This window comes from Acartia tonsa, chromosome 1, assembly GCF_053477335.1.
Source record: "Acartia tonsa isolate MP-2025a chromosome 1, ASM5347733v1, whole genome shotgun sequence".
Lineage (NCBI taxonomy): Eukaryota > Metazoa > Arthropoda > Copepoda > Calanoida > Acartiidae > Acartia > Acartia tonsa.
In genome coordinates, this window is record NC_137260.1 from 51,499,589 (window position 1) to 51,525,083 (window position 25,495).

General features: G+C 30.9%; 2 protein-coding genes across 2 annotated transcripts in view; both read right to left on the reverse strand.

Moving 5' to 3' along the window:
• Positions 1 to 25,495, reverse strand: part of Ack-like (activated Cdc42 kinase-like) — a 178,206-nt gene that overhangs the window by 122,289 nt on the left and 30,422 nt on the right. The window lies entirely within an intron of this gene.
• Positions 1 to 25,495, reverse strand: part of LOC145330780 (chloride channel protein C-like) — a 43,174-nt gene that overhangs the window by 7,919 nt on the left and 9,760 nt on the right. Inside the window, exons 7-17 of the mRNA XM_080175449.1 lie at positions 12,735 to 12,778; positions 10,904 to 10,997; positions 10,221 to 10,311; positions 9,731 to 9,807; positions 9,097 to 9,202; positions 8,775 to 8,821; positions 8,485 to 8,590; positions 8,086 to 8,150; positions 7,567 to 7,759; positions 7,101 to 7,227; positions 6,145 to 6,249 (exon numbers count right to left, since the gene is read on the reverse strand). Of these exons, the coding sequence (XP_080031575.1) occupies positions 6,145 to 6,249; positions 7,101 to 7,227; positions 7,567 to 7,759; positions 8,086 to 8,150; positions 8,485 to 8,590; positions 8,775 to 8,821; positions 9,097 to 9,202; positions 9,731 to 9,807; positions 10,221 to 10,311; positions 10,904 to 10,997; positions 12,735 to 12,778 (1,055 nt within the window). The remainder of the gene's footprint in view (positions 1 to 6,144; positions 6,250 to 7,100; positions 7,228 to 7,566; positions 7,760 to 8,085; positions 8,151 to 8,484; positions 8,591 to 8,774; positions 8,822 to 9,096; positions 9,203 to 9,730; positions 9,808 to 10,220; positions 10,312 to 10,903; positions 10,998 to 12,734; positions 12,779 to 25,495) is intronic.

The window sequence follows — 25,495 nt, forward strand, 5'->3', positions numbered from 1 at the left end:
ATTTGAAAAGGAAAATAAGAAAGATAATATGTAATAGGATGGAAAAGATCATATTGATGTTTTTAATAATTATGGAGATGCGACATCCAAATTTCAAAATTCTTTGAACGTACGAACAAGACTCTTAAAGAAATGCTTCGCATCTAGTCCACTTACTTATATTCTCTATAAATTTAACACCATATAAAACTTTGATCTAAATAATGATTGACAAGCCATAGTAATTATCGCGCGCACCTCAGGCACAAGACACAATTACTCTGGTCAGCCCTTAGACACTTTTTATGTATTTTTATGCATTTATTAGTCTATTCTTACCAATATAATACCATATATGGGTATTACTAGCCTAGTCATGGTAATCTGTATGTGATTGAATATTGTTATATGCTTATATAAAACATCATATCTATTGTTAAAGTAATCATGTAACCATTATGTAATACTAAGTATACCTATAGCCATAGCTTCATTTACGTCACAAGTTTAACATACAAACACTTTATTAAACAGACAAGGACAATTTTGGCGGTAAAACGGCAGTTGGTGGCGCCAATTAATATTTTTATCTGTTTATGATCACAATAAAAGACTACACACAAAAATTGGCTGGTCTAGAGCTGTTTTAGAATTCCGCTACTGGCAGCTTAAAAACGGCAAAACTACAGGTAGGAAATAAAAAATCAGTTAAAAATCAGTCAAGGATACTAGCACATAAGAATCTAACTTCGTTTTCTTTCCATTATCCAGAATTTTCTATGAACAGTTAAATTTTGAAAATACATCTTGCATTTGAAAAGGAAAATAAGAAAGATAATATGTAATAGGATGGAAAAGATTAAGGTCTGGAAAGGGTCAAGAGAGTTAATTGTTTAAACTAATGTAATAGATTTTTATTTTAGTCAGATGCCAGACGCAGACAATTAAAAAAAATTAACATTTAGAAATATTATCAATTTGTCTACAAAGGGTTAACAACAAAATCAAAATATAAAAATCTAATTGGTAGTGCTAATGGGGCTCTTGTCCAATATTATGGCATGGAGATCGCTCTTCTATGAGTACTACTTAAATCCTACTTTTACTGCAATACACATAGACATTCTCATCATCGGCTCATCAGTGTAGAATGCTTTTCCTTTTATTCCCACAAGTATAATACGAATTTGGTTGAACCCGTGGTAGTTCAACAAATACCCACGAAGTATTATATTGCTTTAAGCTAAGAATAAATGGCTGGTTAGGATGTTCGATCTATATCATATAAGTATATTAAGCACTTAAGAAGGAAGATTGTTTTATAAAGTGTATTTACATTACAAGTGAATCAGTTAAGTATGAAATATTTACAGGATAGGAGATAATAAACATAAGTAGTGTAGGACAGAAAAGTGCCCTAAGTCCAAAGCATTCAATTGTGCATAGTGTTAGATCTCTAACATAAGACCTAGGCACAATTCATGCTAAGTACTAAGGGACCTAAATTTAAACTACAATGCATGCTAAATTAACTAAGATCATTACCTTTAAGCCAGGAGAACTTGATAGTTTGAGAGTCAATGAATAACTGAGATATTTTAAGAGGTGCAAGTTATAACAACAACTATTTACCAGGATCTAAGTCCTTGTCTGTTTAATAAAGTGTTTGTATGTTAAACTTGTGACGTAAATGAAGCTATGGCTATAGGTATACTTAGTATTACATAATGGTTACATGATTACTTTAAAGGGAGTGTGAACGTAAAAATTTCTCATCTGATTATCAAATCTTAACATTTACTAAGCACATTTCACTACACTGATCAACAAAAAATGTCCTATTCACAAAAATATCCAGAAATAATGCCTTGATTTTATGGTATTTTGAGAGGGAAAAAGGAAAAAACAGGGAAAATCTGAACGTTTTTGTTTCTTATAATGTTTGTAGGGATATTTAACTTGTCATATATAGTTGAAACAATTTACTTACTGTTAAGGATTTATTTTATGCTATAAAATTGCCAATTCGTTTTTTTATAACGTAGTAATTAGGTAATAAAGACATATTTTAAATTCGTATTATTGACAAAAAAATACCTCACTGTCTACAAAGGGTTGAATCTCATAGGTTATATAAAATAATAATATCTTTTTTTATTGTGTTGAACAATAAATAACCCACTTTGGAGAATTAGTTTACACTTTTATCAGACTGTTTATAAAGAAATATTGCGTCTTTATTATTTACAAATTTGTAATTAAAGGTGGGCGAGAGATGGGCCATTTAAAGTTAATTGGATACTAATAAAAAACCTGTTTCTGGCTTTGTTATTGTATTTGGTTTTCAATAAAAAAATATTGCTTATTTTATCAATTTCTAAGTAACTATACATTGGATTAAAGCAAGGATTATGTTAAAAGTCAGCTTAACTGTTAGGAAAAATCTAGAACTATGTGAAAAAGTTTAATTTTAGCTATAATGGGAGAAAAAAGCGATTTAATGTACATTTTATATAATACGGAAAATTTCTTCCTTTCCCCGTACCTTATAAAAATCGTCGGAAAAAGCCGTTTTTTAAGCAAACAAAAGCGCGTTTTGCTCTATCTGTGAGATATTATGAATGAGATAATGTTAAGATTTGATATTGAGATGAGAAAAATTTACGTTCACAGTCCCTTTAACAATAGATATGATGTTTTATATAAGCATATAACAATATTCAATCACATGCAGATTACCATGATTAGGCTAGTATTACCCATATATGGTATTATATTGGTAAGAATAGACTAATAAATGCATAAAAATACATAAAAAGTGCCTAAGGGCTGACCAGAGTAATTGTGTCTTGTGCCTGAGGTGCGCGCGATAATTACTATGGCTTGTCCAGGGATAAGGGATAAGAAACCTGGCCATAAATTAGGTCTCGGCCTGGTTTTGAAAGGGATCATGCAACTTTTACCATTTGCCTAATTTAAAGACCCTACTGGCGGACGGCTCATATTGGCTGCTGCTCTAAACCAATAGTGTTCTGCGCCGCCAATTGGTGATTGGTTGATACAAAACAAGCCCAAATCACAGATGGCAGAAATTTTAGAAGCAGACAATTCTAGAAAAAATAATGATTTCGTCTGCTGCGAAAAAATAAATATAAATGGTGTTAGATCACATTAGTTTAATTATTAAATCTGCTTAGAGTTAAACATTATAAAAGGGCCATATAGAAAAAACAAAAATAACGGGATTATTTTTTTGGAAAGAAGGTGGCTACGAATTTTCATTTGGTAGTTTATAAATTAGATGTTGTATTTTGAATTTTAAAAATTTAGTACGGAATTGATACAACACCTTAACCCTAATTTTTGTACAATACAACACAGTACAGATATATCATTACATTATAGTATCCAAAGAACTTGATAGAATGTTACCCAAGTGCATATTTATTTATTTATTTTGAATTTTAATTAGCAATGAAATTTTCAAATAAAATTTTTACTCATTAATAAAAATGCTAATAATACAAACTAAAATCTGTCTGAGGGAAACCCAACGATAGCTTTCTGACAGTTCAAATTACCAAAGTAAAAGATAAAAAATTTTGGGAGAGAAAAAACTTCATTTTAACAAAAGCCATTAATATATAGGTTTTTAAAAAGTTATGTTTTTTACTTTAAACTAGCTACCTGAATTTGATTCTATACTTTATCTACACACACACACACAGCTTTTTTATTAGCGTTTAACACGAACCACTGCGTCATCCCAAAACTGGTTTATTAGGCCTAGGCTTGAAATAGGCCTGAAATAATATTTTCCTATGTTTCCCATCCCTTATCCCTGGGCTTGTCAATCATTATTTAGATCAAAGTTTTATATGGTGTTAAATTTATAGAGAATATAAGTAAGTGGACTAGATGCGAAGCATTTCTTTAAGAGTCTTGTTCGTACGTTCAAAGAATTTTGAAATTTGGATGTCGCATCTCCATAATTATTAAAAACATCAATATGATCTTTTCCATCCTATTACATATTATCTTTCTTATTTTCCTTTTCAAATGCAAGATGTATTTTCAAAATTTAACTGTTCATAGAAAATTCTGGATCATGGAAAGAAAACGAAGTTAGATTCTTATGTGCTAGTATCCTTGACTGATTTTTAACTGATTTTTTATTTCCTACCTGTAGTTTTGCCATTTTTAAGCTGCCAGTAGCGGAATTCTAAAACAGCTCTAGACCAGCCAATTTTTGTATGTAGTCTTTATTGTGATCATAAACAGATAAAACTAGCGCCACCAACTGCCGTTTTACCGCCGAAATTGGCAGTTTCCGTTATTTGTCATTTTTTGGCGATGGTCAGAAAAAGCATTTTTTTGTTATAAAAAATAATTGATCGTCATAAAATTTGCTTTTCCTAGCTTTAAAATTGGCCGCTCTACAGCTTTTTTAATATTTAGCGGCTGGCAGCTAAAAAGCCGATAAGGAGCAGTCTGACTGCTATGACTAGAAAAAGTAATTTTCTCTAAAAATACACATGAACCAACAGAAAAAAGTTTTACGTCTCTATCTGTAACAGGAGCCGAAATAGAGGGGGGTCTGTTATGGGGTTAAGTAGGGATACAGAAGTTTAACTGCCTGTTTTTGCCGGTTTGGGTGCTGGAAGCGCCAATTTTTTTTTAACTGAGTATAATATCTTAATAAGTTGTAACCATAAACAGATAAAAATATTATTTAGCGCCGCCAACTGCCGTTTTACTGCCAAAATTAGCGGTTTCCGTTATTTGTTGTTTTTTGGCGATGGTCCAAAAAGGTATTTTTTTATCATAAAAAATAATAGTTTGTCATAAAATTTGGTTTTCTTAGCTTTAAAATTGGCCGCTCTACAGCTGTTTTAATATTTAGCGGCTGGCTGCTAAAAATTGGATAAGTAGCGGTCTGACCGCTATGACTAGAAAAAGTAATTCTCTAAAAATACTTATGAACAACCAGAAAAAAGTTTTACTCTATCTGTAACAGGAGCCGAGATAGAGGGGGGGTCTGTCAGGGGGTTAAGTAGGGGTTCAGAAGTTTAATTGCCTGTTATTGCCGGTTTTGGTGCTGGAAGCGCCAATTTTTTTTTAACTGAGAATAATATCTTAATAAGTTGTAACTATATACAGTGAAAAAAGGGACAAAAAAAGATATTTTTTATGCCTTTTCAAAAGGTAGTTTTGAAATCCCGTTATTTCAAAAAAAAAAATTAAAATGCTTAGAGAATGGCTTGGAAGGTGAATTTAGGTGTTCTGCATATTTCAACTTAAACACATAAGGCCTAAGATATGATATCCCAAAAATCTTTTGTCAAAGTCTACTCTACACCTAGCGCTGGCGATTTCATTTTTCACAGGTATAAAATGCATGATTTTAGAAAACTGACTGGCGCTAGGTCTAGAGTAGACTTTGACAAAAGATTTTTTGGATATAATATCTTTGGCCTTATGTGTTTAAATTGAAATTTGCAGAAGAGCTGAAAACCTGCACATTACTGAGATATTGTTAAAACCGCCGTGCTACCGTTATCTGTTGATATTTTACATGCCTGGCGCTAGGTCGCCAGTAGAGATAGAGAGCTGAAATTTTGTACATATATTTCTAGGCCCCTAAAGTAACTTTTTAGGTTAGCAGAAGATTGAAATTCGAAAAAGGGTATTTTCATGAAAAGATCTAATGCATAGACGTGAATAAGTTGATAAAAGAGAATAGTTGCACGAAACAGCGTAAAGTGTCCAATACAATACAAATTACCAACGATAGGCCAGTATACAATTTACCATTGGTCAATTACAATGTATACTGGCCTATTATTGGTCATTTGTATTGTATGACCTCATTTTTTGGACACTATACGCTGTTTCTAGATGCATCACTAGAATAGTTATTTCTCGCATCGTATTATAATCGGCTTTCCGCGTATATAGAATGTACAATTATATGATTAAAACCAGTTATTTTAGCTCCGAGGTGCCGAAGGCATGGGCTAAAAAAACTGGTTTTAATCTTATGATTGTACATTTTTATATTTGTAGAAATCTGGATATAATACGATGCTAGACATAGTTTTTTTCGTATGGATGAGAACCGGTTCCTATCCACCGGATTCGAATGAATACGAGAAAAAAACTTACACTATTCCATGGACAGGTATAATGCTCCACGTTAGGTTTAGGTATAACAACATTGGTGTCATATTCTGTCTGGTAGGGGTTACACACACGTTCTCCAGAATTATCCTCAAAACAAGGAATATTAGGTTCATTAGTAACGGAAATTTAAATTATTTTCCATTACGACTTCGAAACCGATTAGTATCCGGTGGATTGGAACCGGTTCTCAGAAATACTAAAAAATATGTATAGCATCGGATTACAGACAATTTTCTACAAATATTAAATAAAAATCATGCAATTAATACCAGTTTTGTTAGGCTGGTCCTTTGTTCCTCGGGGCTAACGAAACTGGTTTTAACTTTTAATCTTATAATTTTTTCATTTTAATATCCGCAAAAAGCGTTTATGATACGATGCGATGAATAAATATTACTTGCTAACATATATATGAAGCCTCTAAGTTTAGTTAATGATAGAAGCCATAGAACAGTAAGACATATGTAGGATATAAGCAATTTATGGATTTGTTATTATTTGTAGCATATTAGCAATTCTATGGATCTATTATAAATTGTATCTTACAACAGATTAGCATGAACTTTAACTCAGTGAAACTTTTATCTGGTTAAAATAACGACTACCCCTCCCCTCCACCCTTTTTACGCCACCCTTTTCTACTGGATGGACGAACTAACCAATACAAAATTTCCATGTTAATATCCACGAATTTTCTATATCCAATGCATATGGTAGTATACTGACTAACTTAACAACCAAAAGAAAAGAAAGACATTAAAAGTAGCTTTTCCTTGTCAAAAATTTTGTCATTGTCTTATGTCAACATTAAGTATGTAGTTGTAATGTCATTAAACTACAGATATATATTATGATAATTTTTTATCAAAGTCATATAGTCGGTATATACGAAAAAACAACAGTTTTTGATAGAGTTCTACCACAAAAAATGTAAATACCAGTGAATTTTGATCCAGTTTGCACTCCATTTTGGTACAGTTGAAAGCTGCTGGTATAAAGATAGAAAACAGGCACACTAGTAACAACACTATTGTTGGCTCCAGTACTCGTAAGATTCGCAAAATCCTAGAGATAAAAGTAAAAAATAATATTTTGTTTAAAAGAACCCGTCACCGATTTCTAAATGTTCTTAAGGGTTTAAATAAAGTTTTTTTTAAAGGCCAAGTAATACATAGATTTAGAAAACATTATCTAATTTTGAAGACCAAGATTTAATTTGTCTATAAGAAAAAAGCAAAATAACTTCATTCTGCTGGTCTAATTTTGGAAATAATTACTTGTGTTTTGTATAAACCTTTCTTCTATATCTGTTAAAGCCAAAAACCCTTCTAAGACTATTGTAAACCCCGTACTATTTCTTGCTAAGTGAAATTTATAAAGTAAAATCGATTTATATCCACTTACTTGATATCGGTAACCATGATCTGGAGCCTGCGCCTGAGCTTAGCCAACCTGAGGTTGGTAAAGATGAAGAGAGAGCCCATGATACCCCCGACCACCCCGAGGATAATGCTGGGGATGAGGGCCAGCAGGTTCATGTCTATTCCATCCTCTATCACGAACAGAATATATTTCTTTGTTGAAAACTGACCAAAACCTATAGAATATATTTTAGGTAGAGAATATCGGGGAGGGATGGGACACTGTATCATAAAATAAAATGGTAACAAAAGTCTTATAACCACATTATATTATTTGTTGGCTAAAAAATGGTTACTTCTATTAAATTTAATTGCTTGCTTTAAAACTAGTGTGTACAAAACTTTTCATCTAATAACTTTGATCTAAGATGTCGGTGATATTGTTTATCAACATTAGGGATGTAAGCCTATTGTTTTATTTCTGATAAAGCTGTTCTTAAGCAATCAAGTATGATTATAAACAATGAAAAGTTAAAATTCATGAAAGATCAAAGATAATTACCTCCAGTGTATCTAAATCCAGAAAAGGCAGAGTTAAACAGATCCGTTGTAAAAGCACTTGTCATACTGAAAAAAAATTATTTTACTTTTATTAGAAAACTTCCTTAGAAAACTTTTCTACTTCATATATCTTTTCTCATTAATGAGTTTTAACTAAACAAAAAAGTCTCTTTTTTGTCAAAGTGCCTAGTTGAGTTCAGGTTTTTACTCATATTTCTTTGGATTAGGATAGGTTAGGTTATATTGGATACTGGGTAGCTCTGCAGTGTGAAACCAGAGCGCCCTAAAGGGCTTGGGCAGAGAAAAAAATACCCCCACCCCTTATAATCTATAAAATAAGTGGGTGGGATAAAGTGCTCGATAGGCACATTGGAGGGAAAGCACCAAACAAAATGCTTACCTGCAAAAGAAAACCTGCCAGGAGAGTTTCATGTTCCAGAAGCTGGAAACCTCCTCCATGGCAAACAGGAGGCCACCCACAGGTGCTCCAAAAGCTGATGCAATACCTGAAAACAAAGGATAACATTCCAGAATCTTTTTTAAAAAGTAAGAAATAAAGATTAATTCAATTCACATCTTTCTTTTAAAGCTTTTCATAAATACATTTCTGAATTTTATTTTACCTTATATAATAGTTTGTTGGGGACCAAATTACATTGATTGTTCATCCAATATAAACGATACAAATACCTGCGGCTGCGCCTGCTGAAATAAAGTTTCTTCGGTCCTCAGAATTTCTAAAAAAAATGTATTTTTCCATTGAAATTAAACGTTAAAGAGAAAGATATCTAAATTAGAATCAATCATAAGAACAGTAAAGTTTTTATTTTTGAGGTAAATTCATGTTCTGATTTTGTACAGTAAATACTTTGTCTATGTACAAAACATAGGGATATTTAAAACTAAATATTATTTCAACTTGTAGAAGCAGTTATAGTGGTTATTAGTCATTGTACTCCTTAACCTTGATATTATTTCAGTACTACTGAGTATAAATCACATAAATTTTTACCTGAATCTGGTAAATAATGGAACATTTATGCCAAGAGTCTTGCTTTGAAACTGAGAAACTCCTGCTCCAATCATACTTCCAATGTGGATCATAGGACCCTCAGGACCTATAAATAATATGAATTGGAACAGTACATAGAATAATTGTTTTGAAATTTGAAACTAAGAAACTCCTGCTCCTATCACTTCCAATATAGATCATAGGACCAACAGGACCTACAAATAGAGATATCAAATAATTGCTTTGAAACTGAGATACCCCTGCTCCTATCATACTAACAATATGGATCAGAGGACTCTCATGACCTTATCATAAGTTAATATTGAACTAACAACTCTACCCCTAGCATCTTGGGACTCCCTATTCGAAAGGGGAAAGGAAAGGCAGGAAATATTCTAGAACCATCTAAAGACTGTGTAAAGACATTTGATAAGTGAACTGTGTTAAAAACATCAGTTCAGAAGTCTGTGAAATCTTAACGAACATATAGACATCCTTGCTACTTTATTTATTAACATAGATATTTAGGTTATAAAACGTTGATTTTTGAATTGCAGCTTGTAAGTCGTTCAAACCAACTGCCGATACTTGAAATAAACAAATGTAAAATAAAGAAGCAGATTGAAAGCATTACCTACAGGCATACCAGCCCCTACAGCCAGACCACAGGATACAAACTTTACCACAAAGGTTTTCAGATTAAAGATGTGCCTAGAAATACGAATTAAATTACAGTCAAAAAATATATTGAACTATGAACAAGATTAGATTAATACAAATTTAAACTTTTTTTAAATGAAAAAAGGATTACTTTTCTTTCGTATACAGACATAAAAAACCCATAGAACGTCTAGAAATTATCTTCTAAAACTTACAAGGTAAAAAATTTAAATCTGAAGACAAATGCGAAGATACGAAAAATATCATGTAGACAGACACATATACACCCTACTTCTTTTGTAGGTTAATGCAATAGACAACTGAAAATTATTTACTAATGCCTTAAAAAAGGGTATGATAACTCTAAATAAGATAGAAAGAAAGGATAGTAGGGGGAACGGCGAAGAATGAGAAAATCCAAAAAAAAAGATGAAACATAACAAAATAAGGTAAGAAAAATTCACCTCATCATTGTACCATTCATGAATCCAATAAGTTCAGGCATACCAGAACCAGCGGCACTTGGACGGAAATACACCACCAGGCAGGTACTTACTGAATACAAATGTGGTATCTGTATGTAGATAATGATTTAAAAGAAAATATCATTGAAATTGTAATATTTATTGCAAAATAAAATTGCAAAAAACATGCATAAGTAGTGACATTTACAAAAAACAAATAAATAAATTTCATAACTGCTTTTTTTCTTAATATTTTGCAAAATTAGAGCTTGTTATAAAATTATTTAATTTTCTTTTTGTTAATATACATTGTTGATTTGCCTAAGAAATGAACAAATATAATATTTTCGAAATTAGAATAGTAAAAAAATGCCATTTTCTTTATCATGATTGGTTCAAAGAAATAAAAGTACAATTAGATTTTTGATTTAAAAGCTGCAATTTTAAGCAAAAAGGGTAGACGGACAAGCAACTTTTTGAGATAATTCAGCATAAAAATATGCTGTGACCTAGTTTATAGTGCTATTAGGATATTTGCCAAAAGAAATAACGGCGGGAAATAGAGATCTTAAGAGTTCCGCTGCTGTTTGATAAAAAATGCACATTGTTTTATATTAAATCAACGGCCAAATAAAGTTAAAAAATGAAACATCCACCTCCTTGCAATAAGGATTCAATCCTACCTAGAAGAAAAGGCAGAGAGTATCCAGTTATCCAAAGCCATGCCAGACCATAATCCTCTTTGCCATACTCCAGCAAACTTTTCGCCACCTTCCACTGAATTGCAAAATAAAAACTTTATATTGCAAATTTAGATTTTTCAGGGCTAGATCACAATAGAGAACAATTGCGTCCATGTGAAGCATACCTAGCCTTTTAAACAATAAAAGTAAATAGGTATACACGCAATATGTAGCGCATCGTGATGGGTTCGAATCTCAACCCAAACTTCGTCATAACTAAAGGTATTAAAAGCTGAACCTACTGCTTTAATGTCTGATACACGACATAAAAATAAATATATGGGGGAATGCCCAAAACAAGCGCAATGCCTTGCAAAGTTAGGACTTTCAGACAAGGATCGTGCAACCAGAAGGTAATTAATCAAGGTATAAGAAATGCATAGTTCATTGAATTATATCTTTTGAAGCTACACTATACTTTACTTTTCCTTTATTCTTGTCCGTTTTCCAATTTCTAAGACCCTCCTTTCTCATAATTGGGTTTGTAGCAAAAATGAATGTGACTTGTAATGACAGACAAGACTTATATATCAGATACGCCAATGAAAATTAAATAATAAATAAGCAAAAAAAATTTAATAGATATTGAATGAATTTGATATTGATATTTGAACTCGCCTAATATCTATATTTTGCCCTTTTCCATTTTCTTAATAAAATTGAATTATTATTTGTGTAAGTCTAGTAAATATTTTGCACTAATAAAGCAATCAAACTCAAGTAGAAATAAAGAGATAAGTAAAAAGGACAACCAAGTTGTTTGAACTTTTAAACCACTCTCAATGTTTGGTACATTTTTACATATACCATTATAGAACAGGCAAAAAAAATTTCTTCCTGATATAAGGATTTGATTATTTTTAAAATATATCCTCATCAAAAAGGCAGGATAATGTTTCTGAAATCCTCATAAGGTCTCACTAACTTCTAGAACGAGTGTGTTAATTAAGAATATATTACCCCTCCCCCCCCCCTCAAAAAAATCAAAGGCGTAGGTAATTACAAACCCTCCCATTCACGATATCATTAGAGGATTAATTTGCATTTTGAAAATAAAGAACAAAAAAAATATGTATATTAATTTTCTTAATCCTTTTTCCCAAGAGCTTAGCTTTGTCTCAGTGCAATTTTATTATTCTCGGAAATTAAACATTGAATTGGAATCATAACAGAGCTCTTTCAATTATTTATCTACAACTCTTTCAATACAAAGGGACAAAATAATAAATATTACTAAGTTTAAAATTGTCCAAAATTGGGCAAGCCACCTCAGATCATCAACTAGAATCTCATAATTCGTATCGCTAAATGTTATAGAAGCAAAGTCTGTGATTTTGATATTTTTAACACAATTTAAATTATCAAGACTAATCTTATAACAAGGATGACAACTTCCATAAGTATCGAAGCACAAAAAATCCATTGATGGATAAACGGACAAAGTGAGTTATAGAGCATATGTCTATAATAAACTAATTCGCGAAACCTTTATATAAAAAATGGCTTTATAGCATGACCGACAGACCGACGGACCAAGTAAGTTGCATGCTTGTAGATCTTTGGTGAGGGGTATCTTCACAAGAAAAAAACAAAAGCCATTCCTAATGACAGCTTAGAAAATCACATTTCTTCCTTAGCGTTATAAACTAATGAAATGATATACCTACGAACGACCTTAGTGAATTATTGAGTATCTTTGATATTAAAGATTTATGTAAAGTGCAACAACTGTCTTGTCTTAAAAAGAATTATTTTGTTACTAAAATTTTACCTTGGTGTCTGCAATTAAATCTATAACTTGATGCAGCAAAAAACCTAAAATAATTATTTATTGCTTCGTATTTTAGACATCTTTCCGCAAATATGAAAATGAAAAATTAAAAGATTTAAACCAGTTTTGTTATGCATGAGGGGCTGAAGGCATGGGCTAACAAAACTGGTTTTAATATTGTGATTTTTATTTTAATAATCGGAAAATTGTCTATAATACGATGCTATATATGAGTATTAAATATGGATGAGAACCGGTTCTAATCCAGTTTTGAAGCCATTCTGGTAAAAGATAAACAAATTAGGAAGGACAGTAACAATCATAATTAGCAGCTGTTTGCAGCTTCGCTGCTGTTGCTTATTGGGGAAAATGAGGCTTATTAATTTTAATTAGATGGCTGTTGCTGCGAAATAAAGAAAGAAAGAATGACGGTTGCGGCTTCAGAGACCTGACAAAAACATCAATTGGTTCTTTTACTAATTAACCTAAGAACTGAAAACCACATATCAATCTTTACAAAAACTTTACATTTGTTCTACAATTTTAAAGTTTAATCTTAAGACACAAATAAAACTGAAAAAAATTGAAGAAAAAATTAACTTCGTATGGTTTTAATGTAAAAATATGTAAAGTAATATATCATGCAAACTTTTGATATATAAGTTCGAATACCAGAAATACCTTAACCTGAAAAATTGGGTCATAGAGTCTAGTAAAGCGTACAATGAACTTATTTTTTCTTTGCATGCAGGCTTTCATGTTACAAGTATTTTACACAATTATTTTATTATAGCGACGCTTTTCTATATTATTAGTCAGGCCTTTCACAACAATGGATGCTGATCATACATGATTTTTTATATATTTTTGATTGAAGCATGAAAAAAAGATCATTTTATCGTCAATAGAAATATATCTGCTTCATAAAAAATAATACTGTAAATGAAATTATTCATTTAACATATCAGAAATTATGTTTAAAAAAATATAATCTACTTAGAAAGTTCAACTATCTGTTGGAAACTAAACTAAGATGTTTTGAATTATTATCATCCTTGTTTTAAATTAGATTTAATGACACTTACAGTACTAGAGGCTTCGCCCCCAGAGGGATTGGAGAATATTTTGGAGGGGGATGGATAACTTTATTTCTTTGGGGTATTTCCTTGAGGAATCGAAATGAACGGCACAAACTACTTTCCGCAAAATAGCCTAAAACCCGCCCTTAAGCAATACTAAACTTCCTAGAAAACTATGGAACAATCAGCCCATTCGTTTACGAGATCATTGTGGACATGCACACAACTTACTTCTTAATTATCATATGGGATATAAGTATAAAATAACAGTTACATAGAATTATTATTTATTCATGTATTATTGTAAAATGTAAAAATAAAATATATGTTCATTTAAAATATAAAAAAAAACAAGAATGGCAACATCTATATATACATAGCTTTTGAAGCAAGAAAAATATCGTGAATTATACGAGATGAGTAAGAAATAGAAAATTATCTTATACAGATGCCGACTAAACATCATTTTTTCTCCCTTATAACAGTAAAAAATAGATGCTTTTTGGATGGGTAAAACCATAAAAAAAATTCTTACATATATCTACAAAAGCCTCCGAAAAAAACTTTACACAGCATTCTTAACAGACTTTGAATTTAAAATCTAAAATTGTAGGGTAGATCCGCTACTAAACTTGTTAAAATATCTTAATTTGATTTTATGACATCTGACAACGTCAAATTTACAACTTAGTTTTTGCTAAAATTTACTAGTTCTTCCATCAATATCACGTAAGATGTAACAGTTAGGGAGTTGAATCCATTTTTATAGAAGCAGAAACATAATCTATGATTATGGTTTGGACCCTCTAAAACTGTAATCTACCCTTCCACTTTCCCCTCTCTTGGTGAAGATATCTTCAACGCCGATACGATTTTTGAAATGTAAGATTCCACTTTCAATAGAGGCGAAACTGAAATCATACATTCATGTTAACATATCAGCGTATTCATAAACATTGATTTCCTTATTTATATCGACATAATAGTAATGTATCATTCTACTTTCAATAGAGACAAAACTGTAATGATACATTCAAGATAACATATAGTATATTTAAATCGACATAGTAGAAATGGTACATATTAGATAGTTTTTTTTATAAATTTTTATTAGTTTGAAGTTTTTAAGAAAAAAAGGACCTAAAAATAAAGGTTGCTAACACTTAGCAATCAGGCCCATTTCCAGACCTTAGTCGTTCAATGCCCCCCCCCCACATATCATCTCGGCTCCTATAAGAGTTAGATGGCAAAAAAAATTGTGCATGTTCCCTGTTAAATAATAAATTTCCGACTTTAAGTGAGATAAAGTCATTTTTCGCTTACTTCACCCTTTCATTTAACAACTTTATTTTTTAAGGTTAATTAAAAGGTTAAATGGATGTAATTTCCTTATTTTTGAATCTAGAACAATTTTTTTCAGAAAATGTTTATCTTAAAGTAAATTTTTTATTAGAAATCTCAAAACATAAATTTTCTTATTCGTTGGCTTAACAACTTTAGGAACTTTTACTGAATTTTGATTGGTTGGTTTAACCACTACTATCTATAATACAAAGTAGAACGATGTCTGTCTGTCTGTCTGTCCGTTGGCGTCGATCCGTCTGTCCCTTAAGATCTTGGTAACAACTGAACCGATTGGATTCTACTCTTCAGGGTATATACCTTTTGGTCCTGTTGTGGTTTTAAGCTATTTTCTTGGGGGGTGGGACAATCTCAACCCCCCAAAAAATAAAAATTCCCCCCCCCCCCAAAAAAAAATTCTGGTGTTGCCCATAAATTATGAGCGCAGCACCAGAATTTTTTTGTTTATTATTATTTTTTTTTATTTTTTTAAAAATTACCTCATCAGCCAAGCCCCTAGAGGCTAGGGGCAAAGCCGCTAGTACTTAATAACCTAACAATTCAAAATCCAATAAAAGTCCCCAAAGTTGTTAAGCCAGCTAATAAGAAAACGTTATCATAAAACTTTGGGGACTAGTATAATAAACAGTCCATTGTCCACCTCTCTCTCTGCTAGTTCCCAAAGTTTTATAATAACGTTTTCATTTTTGTTTGCTTAACATCTTTGGGGACTTTTACTGAATTTTGATTGGTTAGTTTATTTAGTATAGTGTCGAAACGTTTCAACCACTGATGGCAAATTACAGTAGGGGTATTTTTTGGAATGTACATCCACTTATCGTCTATTGTCTTATCCCTTTAGATCCCTGGTGGCAATAAACTTGAATTAAAGTACCTAGAGGTTTTGGACCACCTAAGAAGGTAATTTCAGTCCAATGTTCCCTACCTCCCTGGGTACAATAAAAGTTGTCTACAGGGAGGGAAAAATGGACAAAAAATTAAATAAATTCTGTCTATAATAACATGAGAAGACAGAATGAGAAGGACAGTAGCACCCTGTAATCGTTATCAGAAAGTCCTGAACGTCCATTTAAAACATTTTTATATTAAGAGTTATAACAATATAAATTGATAAGATACATACAAAATGTTAATGCTTCTAAGCAACGTTTTATACAAAAAGGGTTGGTAGAATTCTGTATGTCTAAAAAAATCACTCTTATGGTTTGCAGGTTTCTATAACTATGTCTTTTTAATATGTCCACTCTCAGCAAAATAAGGGAGGGTTTAAATTTCAGTAGTACCCAAAGTTTTATAAACATTTGTTGGATTTATAAATTTGTTTACTTTTTTAAAATCTTAATTGGTTGATGAAAACTGGCATTGTCAAAACTAAACAGCCAAGATTAGTTGTTTATTGCATCTGTTTTTCCAGTTTTGTTAGTCCCGAAGGGGCGAAGGCCCAGTCTAACAAAACTGGTGATCATATTACAACTTTTTACTTTACAATTTGTAGAAAAATGTCTATAATACAATACAATACATGGTTTCAGGTATGGATTAGACGGGTCTGATCCAGCGGATAATAATTGGTTTCGTAGCCATACTGGAAAATCATAAAAAATCATGGACAGAATGACGGACAGGCAGAAAAGTGAATTGTAGATTACCATCACATTTTATTCTTTCTTACTCCAGAGAGCGAGGAGACAATTGACTGCTTATTACAATAGTACACAAAGTTTTACAATAACGTTTTCTTATTCGTTGGCTTTGATTGGTTGATTACATTGTGTTTATAAACGTTTGAACCACTAATTTTAATCTACATAAGGGGTTATTTAGTGCGTCATCATTATGGATGTGCATTAATTTATCGGCCATTGTCTTATCTCTTTAGATCCCTGATATGTTTCATAATTTTATTTGTTAGCTTTGCTTAAGTGAAAGCTTTTCATTACATAAAGTTTTAAGTCTTAAGTATGTGTTATAACATATAACATAGGCCAAAGTTAAACTTTATCTGAGAGTGATAGGACAATGGCAGATTGGTTATCATACCTTTTTACATAAAAATGAAATAGTTTGGCAAGGATAATTTATATTTCAGTGTCCTTTACCATTATCCCAAAGTTAATTGAATCTATAAGGCCTTTGAATCTAATTTATTAAGCTATATGAAATATATTCAAATCTACTTTTACAGTTTTAAAGAATCCTGAGATAAGAATTACCTTTACATAAATTCAATCCACCTACAATGAAAGCCAAAATAGATAGGCAAAATTTCTGGATTCTATTTTGTACTTCAGTTTGAATTTTCATTGGTTTAAAATAAATGCACATTTAAAATAATCTTTGCCTAAGAAAAGATAAATATACCATGCGTGATTTTATTTTACTTTTTGGGCTAATTATTATTTCTGAGAGAAAAGTAAAAATAAGTATTTTTTTGTTGACTTTTTGGTATCAGTGCATATAAAAGGAAACGGCATTATCCTCTTAGGAATTTTTTTTATCAATTTTGAAAATTGATTACCTGTAAGTAATTTATCAAAAATAGCATAATTTGTTATATAAGCCAAATAAATAATAATTTTCATTGATTGCTTATATGTAAATAGCGGCTTCGCCCCTAGCCCCTAGGGACTTTTCCCCAAGAGATAATAAAAAAATAAAGTACTACTGGAGCTGCTCATTGTCTAATGTGTTCCCAAGAAATTATTTTTTATTTTGGAGAGGGGGGAATTTTCATTTTTTGGGGGGTTGAGGGTGTCCCACCCCCCAAGAAAATAGCTTAAAACCACCACAGGACCAATAGGTATATACCCTGAAGAGTAGAATCCAATCAGTTCAGTGGTTACCTAGATCTTAAGAGACAGATGGACAGACAAATAGACATCGTTCTACCTTTATAAGTAATTTATCCAAAAAAAAAGCATGATTTTGTTAATTAGCCAAATAAGCAGTAATCTTGATTGAATGCTTATAAATAAGTTATCAAAAAATAGCATGATTTGGTATATAGCAAGTCAAATAAGCAATAATTTTCATTGTTTGCTTCAAAGAAGAAAAAGTATAGGATAGAATCCATGTAGAAGATTTTGCATAGCTAGCTTGAAAAAAAATAAGAACTTTTGACAGACCCAAAAGTTCATCTAGCTTTTAGTAAAATTGCATGATTACATACAGTATGACCCTCGAAAAAGTATTTTTTAGCAACTGCAGCCCTTATTTCTCATTGAATTATTAAAAAAAGTATATATCCTTGTTCTCTATAGATTTCCACATAAGAAGATATAAAAATATTTTTTTTACCTCCATTAACACCGGAGATTTTTAGAGCTAAAGTTTTGAAAAAGTGACTGAGGAAAAAGTAACTTTTAACATGAAACAACTTTTTTAGCAAAATTAAGGTAGAAGTCCTTTTATTTTTGTTACTAGCAGAAACTTTATACAAGAGTGAAATAAAAAATTTAGGTTTTGAGTAAAAAGTATTTTTTTACACATATTTTTTGAGTCTTTTTAGTTTAATGATATTTTGAAAAACTTACTTATTAGGCAAAATTGTGCTAGATTAAAAAACCAAATAAATCTTTATGAATATAGCAAGAAAATTGTTTTTGTTTCATAATCCTAACTTTAATAACAAAAAAGTTATAAAGAAAAAAAAATTAAAACATAATGATTTTTTAGTCTAAAAAACATAATTAACCCCCTATTAAATGATTGAGATGTCAGAAAAGGGGGAGGAGCAACTGTCATAATTAATCCTTTTCATAAATAAGGGTAAATAAATAACCTAAAATTTGCAAATAATCAATTCATTCAGTAGTATTTTTTGCCATTAAAAATTGATATTTTTTGGTAGAATATAAAAGAAATAATTAGTTAACTTGTTTTCCTGTGTGTATCATTATTCAATTGCCAGAAAAACATAATATAACCCTCCAAAAATTATGAGAAACAAAAAAAAATTCTTTTTCTCATTCACTTTTTCAAAACTTTAGCTCTAATAATCTCCAGTGTTAATGGAGGTAAAATTAAAATTTTTATATATGCTTGTGTGGAAATGTACTGAGAACACAGATATATACATTTTTTAATAATTCATTGAGAAATAAGGGCTGCAGATGCTAAAAAATACTTTTTCAAGGGTCAATCTGTGTATACATTATCCAAGTTACCATCAATAAAGAAAAATTGCTGGCCAAATTGACTTAAACCTCAGATTTATTACTGAATGAATTTCTGTATCTCCTAGAAATTCATGTTTATTAAAGAAAGCTTTAACTTTAAAGTTGTACCATAAACCGTTTGAAAAAAAAACTATGTTAGAATAGGGGTCTTTAACTAAAAGACTTGCTTTTGCTCTGCTGTGGCAATGCTTACATGATTGAGATCTTTAGTGAGTTTGGGGTACCAAACATTGAGGACAGGGAAATGAACTTCTGGGTGTCTGAAGTACTGAAACAATCAAATTGCTTTGTATTCAGACACTATCCAAAAAAATTTTACTTACTTAGATCAAATATAAATCAAAAGTTGCTGTTTGATTCAACCATATCTGGAACACGAACTGAAAGATGCTGTAGGTTGGGGCGTATTGCCATCAAACATACCAGCTTCAGGATAATAATCCCAGTTGAAGTCTTGTGAAAGTATAGTAGAACACACTTAGAAGAATCTATACCTCCATATATTAAGATTCATATTCCCACACTGTTTTTGTTTTTAAGTGGAAAGCTTTACAGTAGTTTAATATAGAAGAGATTTTTAAAAAAGAAAAAGTTACTTGTAGCAAAGGCAAATTAATACCCTTTAAGGAACCATGCAAGAAATAAACCGCTTTAACTGCTGAAAGACTGCCACAAGTAGACCCAATACAAAAAAATTGAAGCCTCCAGCTTCAAAATCAAAAAAGTTATAGACATTTCAAAATCATATTTTTAGTACAATGAAAATTTTGATAGTTTTTCATTACTAATAATAAAATTTTCATTATTAAAATACGTCGCCCAGAAAATTATAAGCTTATTTTTGGCAGAAACTTAGGATGCAAGTAACTGATAATATAAACACCTTTCTTTATAGTCAAAATCATATAAAAAAATTCAGTTTTATTTGCATTGTATTGAGAGTAATGTAGCCTGAGAATGCTAGCCTTTAGGATTTCTAGCCAATCAGAAGTCTGAGTCCATACTAAGTCCGCTAAACAACCAATCAAAGCTGAGCATCTGTATTACTTACATTAGTTTCATTTTTTTCTGCTATGATTTTACGCTTTCAAACACAATTTAAACTTAATTTTTTAAAAGACATTTTGACTATAAAAGAGGGTGTTTTTATTGTAAAAATGTTATCAGTTACTGGCAGTCTAAGTTGTTGACAAAGATAAGCTATTAATTTTGTTTTTGAAGCTGGAGGCTTCAAATTTTTTTTATTGGGTCTACTTATGGCAGGTTTTCAGCAGTTAAAGAGAGGTATTTCTTGCAGGGTTCCTTTAATATTCCATTTATTAATGAATTTAATTCAAAAATTTTAATAGAAACAGATTAATTACAATTTTGTTACTTAGCAGTTTATTAGAAATATATAGAAAATTATAGAAATATTTATCCTACAATCAAGAATCAGATAACCTGTAGAGTCATATATTAGCACAATTGAAACAGGATATCGATTTGGTCTAACTGGTCCTATAATCCATCAACTCAAAAGAGAAATTCTAGTAGATAAACACTTTTGTTTATTTTTAGTTATTTATGAATCATTCCAGTAATACAGCAAAGGAATTTTTCAACCATATGATTTCTAAAAAGCTATCTTTGTCTTAAGAAATGCAAATTTTATCTCTTTCCTGTCAAACTTTTTACATATTTCTACCAATAACTTAGCCAGATTGTTCTTCTGCAGTTATTCTATTGGCTGATTTAGAGATGGTGTCTCTAAATTTTCTCTATTCTTAATAAGTAAAGAATTCTATACCTTAATGTTTAAGATCAAAAAGAAAACAAATAAAACACAAAGACAAGTTAACCAAAATCAAGTCAAATCACAACTGCTGCATTGATTTTACATTAATAAGATTTTATTTGCGTTACAAAAGTATCTAAAAGTATACTGAGCACAATTTACAGAAACACATCTTATCTTCCTGTATTCAAAGTAGAATTGCCTTCTATATTCGTTGAATTTGGTGTTTTCACCTCAAATCTTTGAAATTAAATATCTGCCAAGTAGGAGCAGCTAGGATTTCGTTCTCAATGGATTCTAAATGTCTCTTGGTCCTATTTGAACGCTGCATTGTCCATTTTGATGGTAAATTTTTTTATACTTTAAATGAGTAAGGCAGGATATGAACGTTTGTCAACCAACGAGTTGACCGACTTCTTGCTAACCAAGTAGAATAGTAGACAGATCTGAAATGATTAATGCAAACAAATGTGCATTTGACTCTATCATAAACATGTAACTACCCAACCCAGGCCCACCATTTGAACTACAAAAATAACTCACAAGGCTGTTAATGTATATTAAAGGAAAGAAAGGATTGTGTAGAAATGTTGTAAAAGTCTAGTACAAAAAGTTGATAAAAAGTTTGACAAAAAGCAAAATAGTAAAAATATAAAAAGATATGAGATTTCAAAATCAGTTAAGGAAAAAGTTTGGAAAAACTGTTAGGAGAAAAGTGCCCCCTACCCATTTAAAAATGGAGCTTCATGATGCTAGGGGCACAACCACTATAGTCTACAATATAAGGTAGCGAAGGATTTTAATTTAAAGCAAAATATTTAGGAAAAGCAAGTTAAAATTGCATGATGAGTTTCATAATTATATATAAGTAACAGTGTGTCCACTTGTGTGGCGTAAATGTCAGTGTGTGTGCACTGAGGGATCTTACTAACCAAGTAAGGGTGAGGGGGGGCATAGACCAGTAAGGAGTTAATCCAGTAATTATTGACCTACTTTCATAAAATGACCTTTATCTCCATGTTCCTTTTGAATGACAGAAAAAACATAGAAGCAAATTTGTTTGTTATAAAATTAATAAAAATTTTGTGAGTTTAATTTTAAGGGTACTTTTAGGGTCTCAAAGTTGGACAAAATTTTTTTTTTTTTGAAAATTTTTCAGTAGGTGTTAAAGATTGACCTACACAAAAATAGGTAAGACCTAGAACTAATCCGTAAAAACCTTTTTAACTAAGAACTGTCCATACTTTCCAAATCAGTTGAGAGCTTTAAAATAGAGTTAATATTTTTTTCAAAAATGACCAGAGTTGGTGGCGGAGCATTTTCAGGTAATTTTGAAAAAAAATTTAAATTTGATTTTTAAGGTCAATTTTCAGGTTTTCCAAAATTCAATATGGGTTTTTTAAGAATTAGGCCAAAAAAAAAGTGAGTAGGACAGTGTTTTTTTATGAAAAAATTTAAATTTTTGTTTAAAGAAAATTTTTGCAAAAAAATTAAATTTCATGTCTTTAAAAAAATGATTTTTGACATAGAAGGGATAGTCCAATCCTTATGAAAACTTTTGTGGATAATCCCTCTAACCTAACCTAATTAAGATTAATTATGTTTGATTGGCTGTTTGGCCGTTTTTCATTGATTTTTTTTAGGTTGAAAAAAACTTATTGGATTAGCCCCCCATGTGGGGTATTAATCGGTAACGACTTTGAGTCCAATTATATCAAACTTCTTAAAGTCCTAGGATAACCTGATAGTCTTTTCCGTAAGCTGTCTAATGGTCTTGGTTTTATTAGAAAATATAAATATTTTCCCTTTTTTTTTCTTTAAAAAACTGAAAAAATTACCGGTTTAGCCTGCCCTCACCCTAATGCAAGAAAATTTAGCTCTTTCATTTTGAACAAAAAAAATTAAATATAAATTTTTGATTAATTGTTTATAAGAAATGAATGAAAGTTTTTGTTTATTAGGCTTATATACCAAATCATGCCATTTGTTGATAAATTATTTTCAAGCAATCAACCAAAATTTTTGCTATTATCCAAATCATGGTAATTTTACAAAAAAATACTCATAATCAATCAATAAAAATTATTGCTTATTTGGCTCATATACCAAATCATGCTATATTATGATAAAATACTTAAAAGTAATCAATTTGATTGAATGATTGATTAGCCATAGTTTTGTATGGCTTTGATCTGGAGTAGGCTGAGACACTTTTCCATAGAAATAGGACTATCAAGCTCCATGTTCAAGCACATTATGACTTGACTTGCTATCTCATGAGATCTACTCATTATTACCTTACCCTTGCTGAGTATGGCAGATGTCCCAAATTAAGTCACCGTAATGAATGACCCTCTCCAAAGAGGAGCTTGGGTTAAGGGTAGTACTGATTTTTAGTAAGTGACTATTGGGTATCCAAACTTACTCAATAATCCCCTTCTTACACAACCAGGGGATGATGCATGATTAATGTTGGGAATGAGAAATTAGAGTCAACATATGGAGAATTGAACTTGAACTCTCACCACTGTAGCTCAGTGTGCTACCACTAAGCATGACACCCCTACTAAGTAATCAATGAAAATTATTTGACTTATATATATACAAAATTATACTTAAAAAAAAAAAATTACTTATAAGCAATCAATGAAAATTATTGCTTATTTGGCTTATATACCAAATCATGCCTTTTTATGTTAAATTTGGTATAAGCAATTGATGATAATTTTTGCTTATTTGGATTATATCAGCCAAATCTTCAATTTTCGTCAGAAACTGCTTACAGGAAGGAAAGGATTAATTATTACTCCTCCTTCTTTTTCTTCACTTTAACTGATACAAGCAACTTTTACTATAAATGTCTAAGGATTTATTTACTCCATCCACTTTTAACTCACAAATCAGACCAAATTGTTCAGTAATTGATCAGTAATTTACCACAAAAATTCACAATTAAAGAAGCAATTAACCTCTTAGTGCTTACTTACACAGTGAGAGATTACTAGGGAAATATTAAGATGAAATAAATTGAACAAAAAAATTACAAATATATACAATTGAATTAATTCATTAACGACTTTCTTAAAATAATTTTGAATACTCACTTGATACCCTTTTTAAAGTATTTTTTTTAATATAAACAAAATATCTTTTATATACGCTCTTTGTATGTTTTATTTATTTAGTTAAGAATATACAACAATGTTTAAATCATATATAAAATCTATGCTTTTTTCACAATTGACATAATTTTAAAATAGTATGGTACATTTCTATTATGTCGATGTTAAAAAAGTAATGGAAGATTACAGAAACATAGATATTAAAAATGTAAACCATGATTCCAGTTTCGCCTCTATTGAAAGTGGAATCTTACATTTCAAAAATCGTATCGGCGTTGAAGATATCTTTACCAAGAGAGGCAAAAGTGGAATCTTACATTTCAAAAATCGTATCGGTGTTGAAGATATCTTCACCAAGAGAGGGGAAAGTGGAAGGATAGATTAAAGTTTTAGAGGGTCCAAACCATAATCATAGATTATGTTTCTGCTTCTATAAAAATGGATTCAACTCCCTAACTGTGTAAGATGCCAAATTGTCAATATAATGTAAAGACTAGGAATTTTAGGAAACTTGAACACCAAAATAATACTTTATTCTTTAAATTCCCTGAAACCAAGACAAATCTTTACAGAAAATCACAATCAGGCATACAAGTAACAGAAAATAACCGAACATTAAAAGTTTTCGCCAGGTTTCGAACCTTAATTGCTGGATTTAAAATTATAATTTTTTTCTCTTTGGAGGGGAAGATACCCTTTCCCAAAATTGATATAAACCTTTCCCGGACCTAGGAGAAGCTTCACGGTAAAGGAGAACTATATCAGTCCAGTGTTTAGCGAGATCCTTTGGTCACACAGACATACAAATATCGTATTACTTTTAGATAAGAATACTTATAGAGACAGAGCGAGGGAATCTGAGCTCGTAGAAAAGGAGGAATTCTAAATAATGAAATCATCAACTAAACTTTTTCCATTTTTATGAAAAATTTAAACATTGTTCATTTGTTTGTTTAATGTTATTGTTTTGATGAAAAGTTTAGGTAATTCAATGTGACAGGGCAAAAAGCAAGGCAAGGCCAGGGACAAGGCATGAAGGGGTAATTTAAAAAAAAAAGATTAAATTACAGTTGCCATGTCATGATATTAGTAATAAAAAGCTAAAACAAAGTTGAAGCTTTAAAAAAGATATTCTATTCAAGGACGTCAAAGCTTTTTTTAGTGGGATTAAGACCCACATTTTCTGAGGTAGGTGAAATCTATGATATTTCAAAAATGTTAGGGGCCCATAGGCAATCAGGCA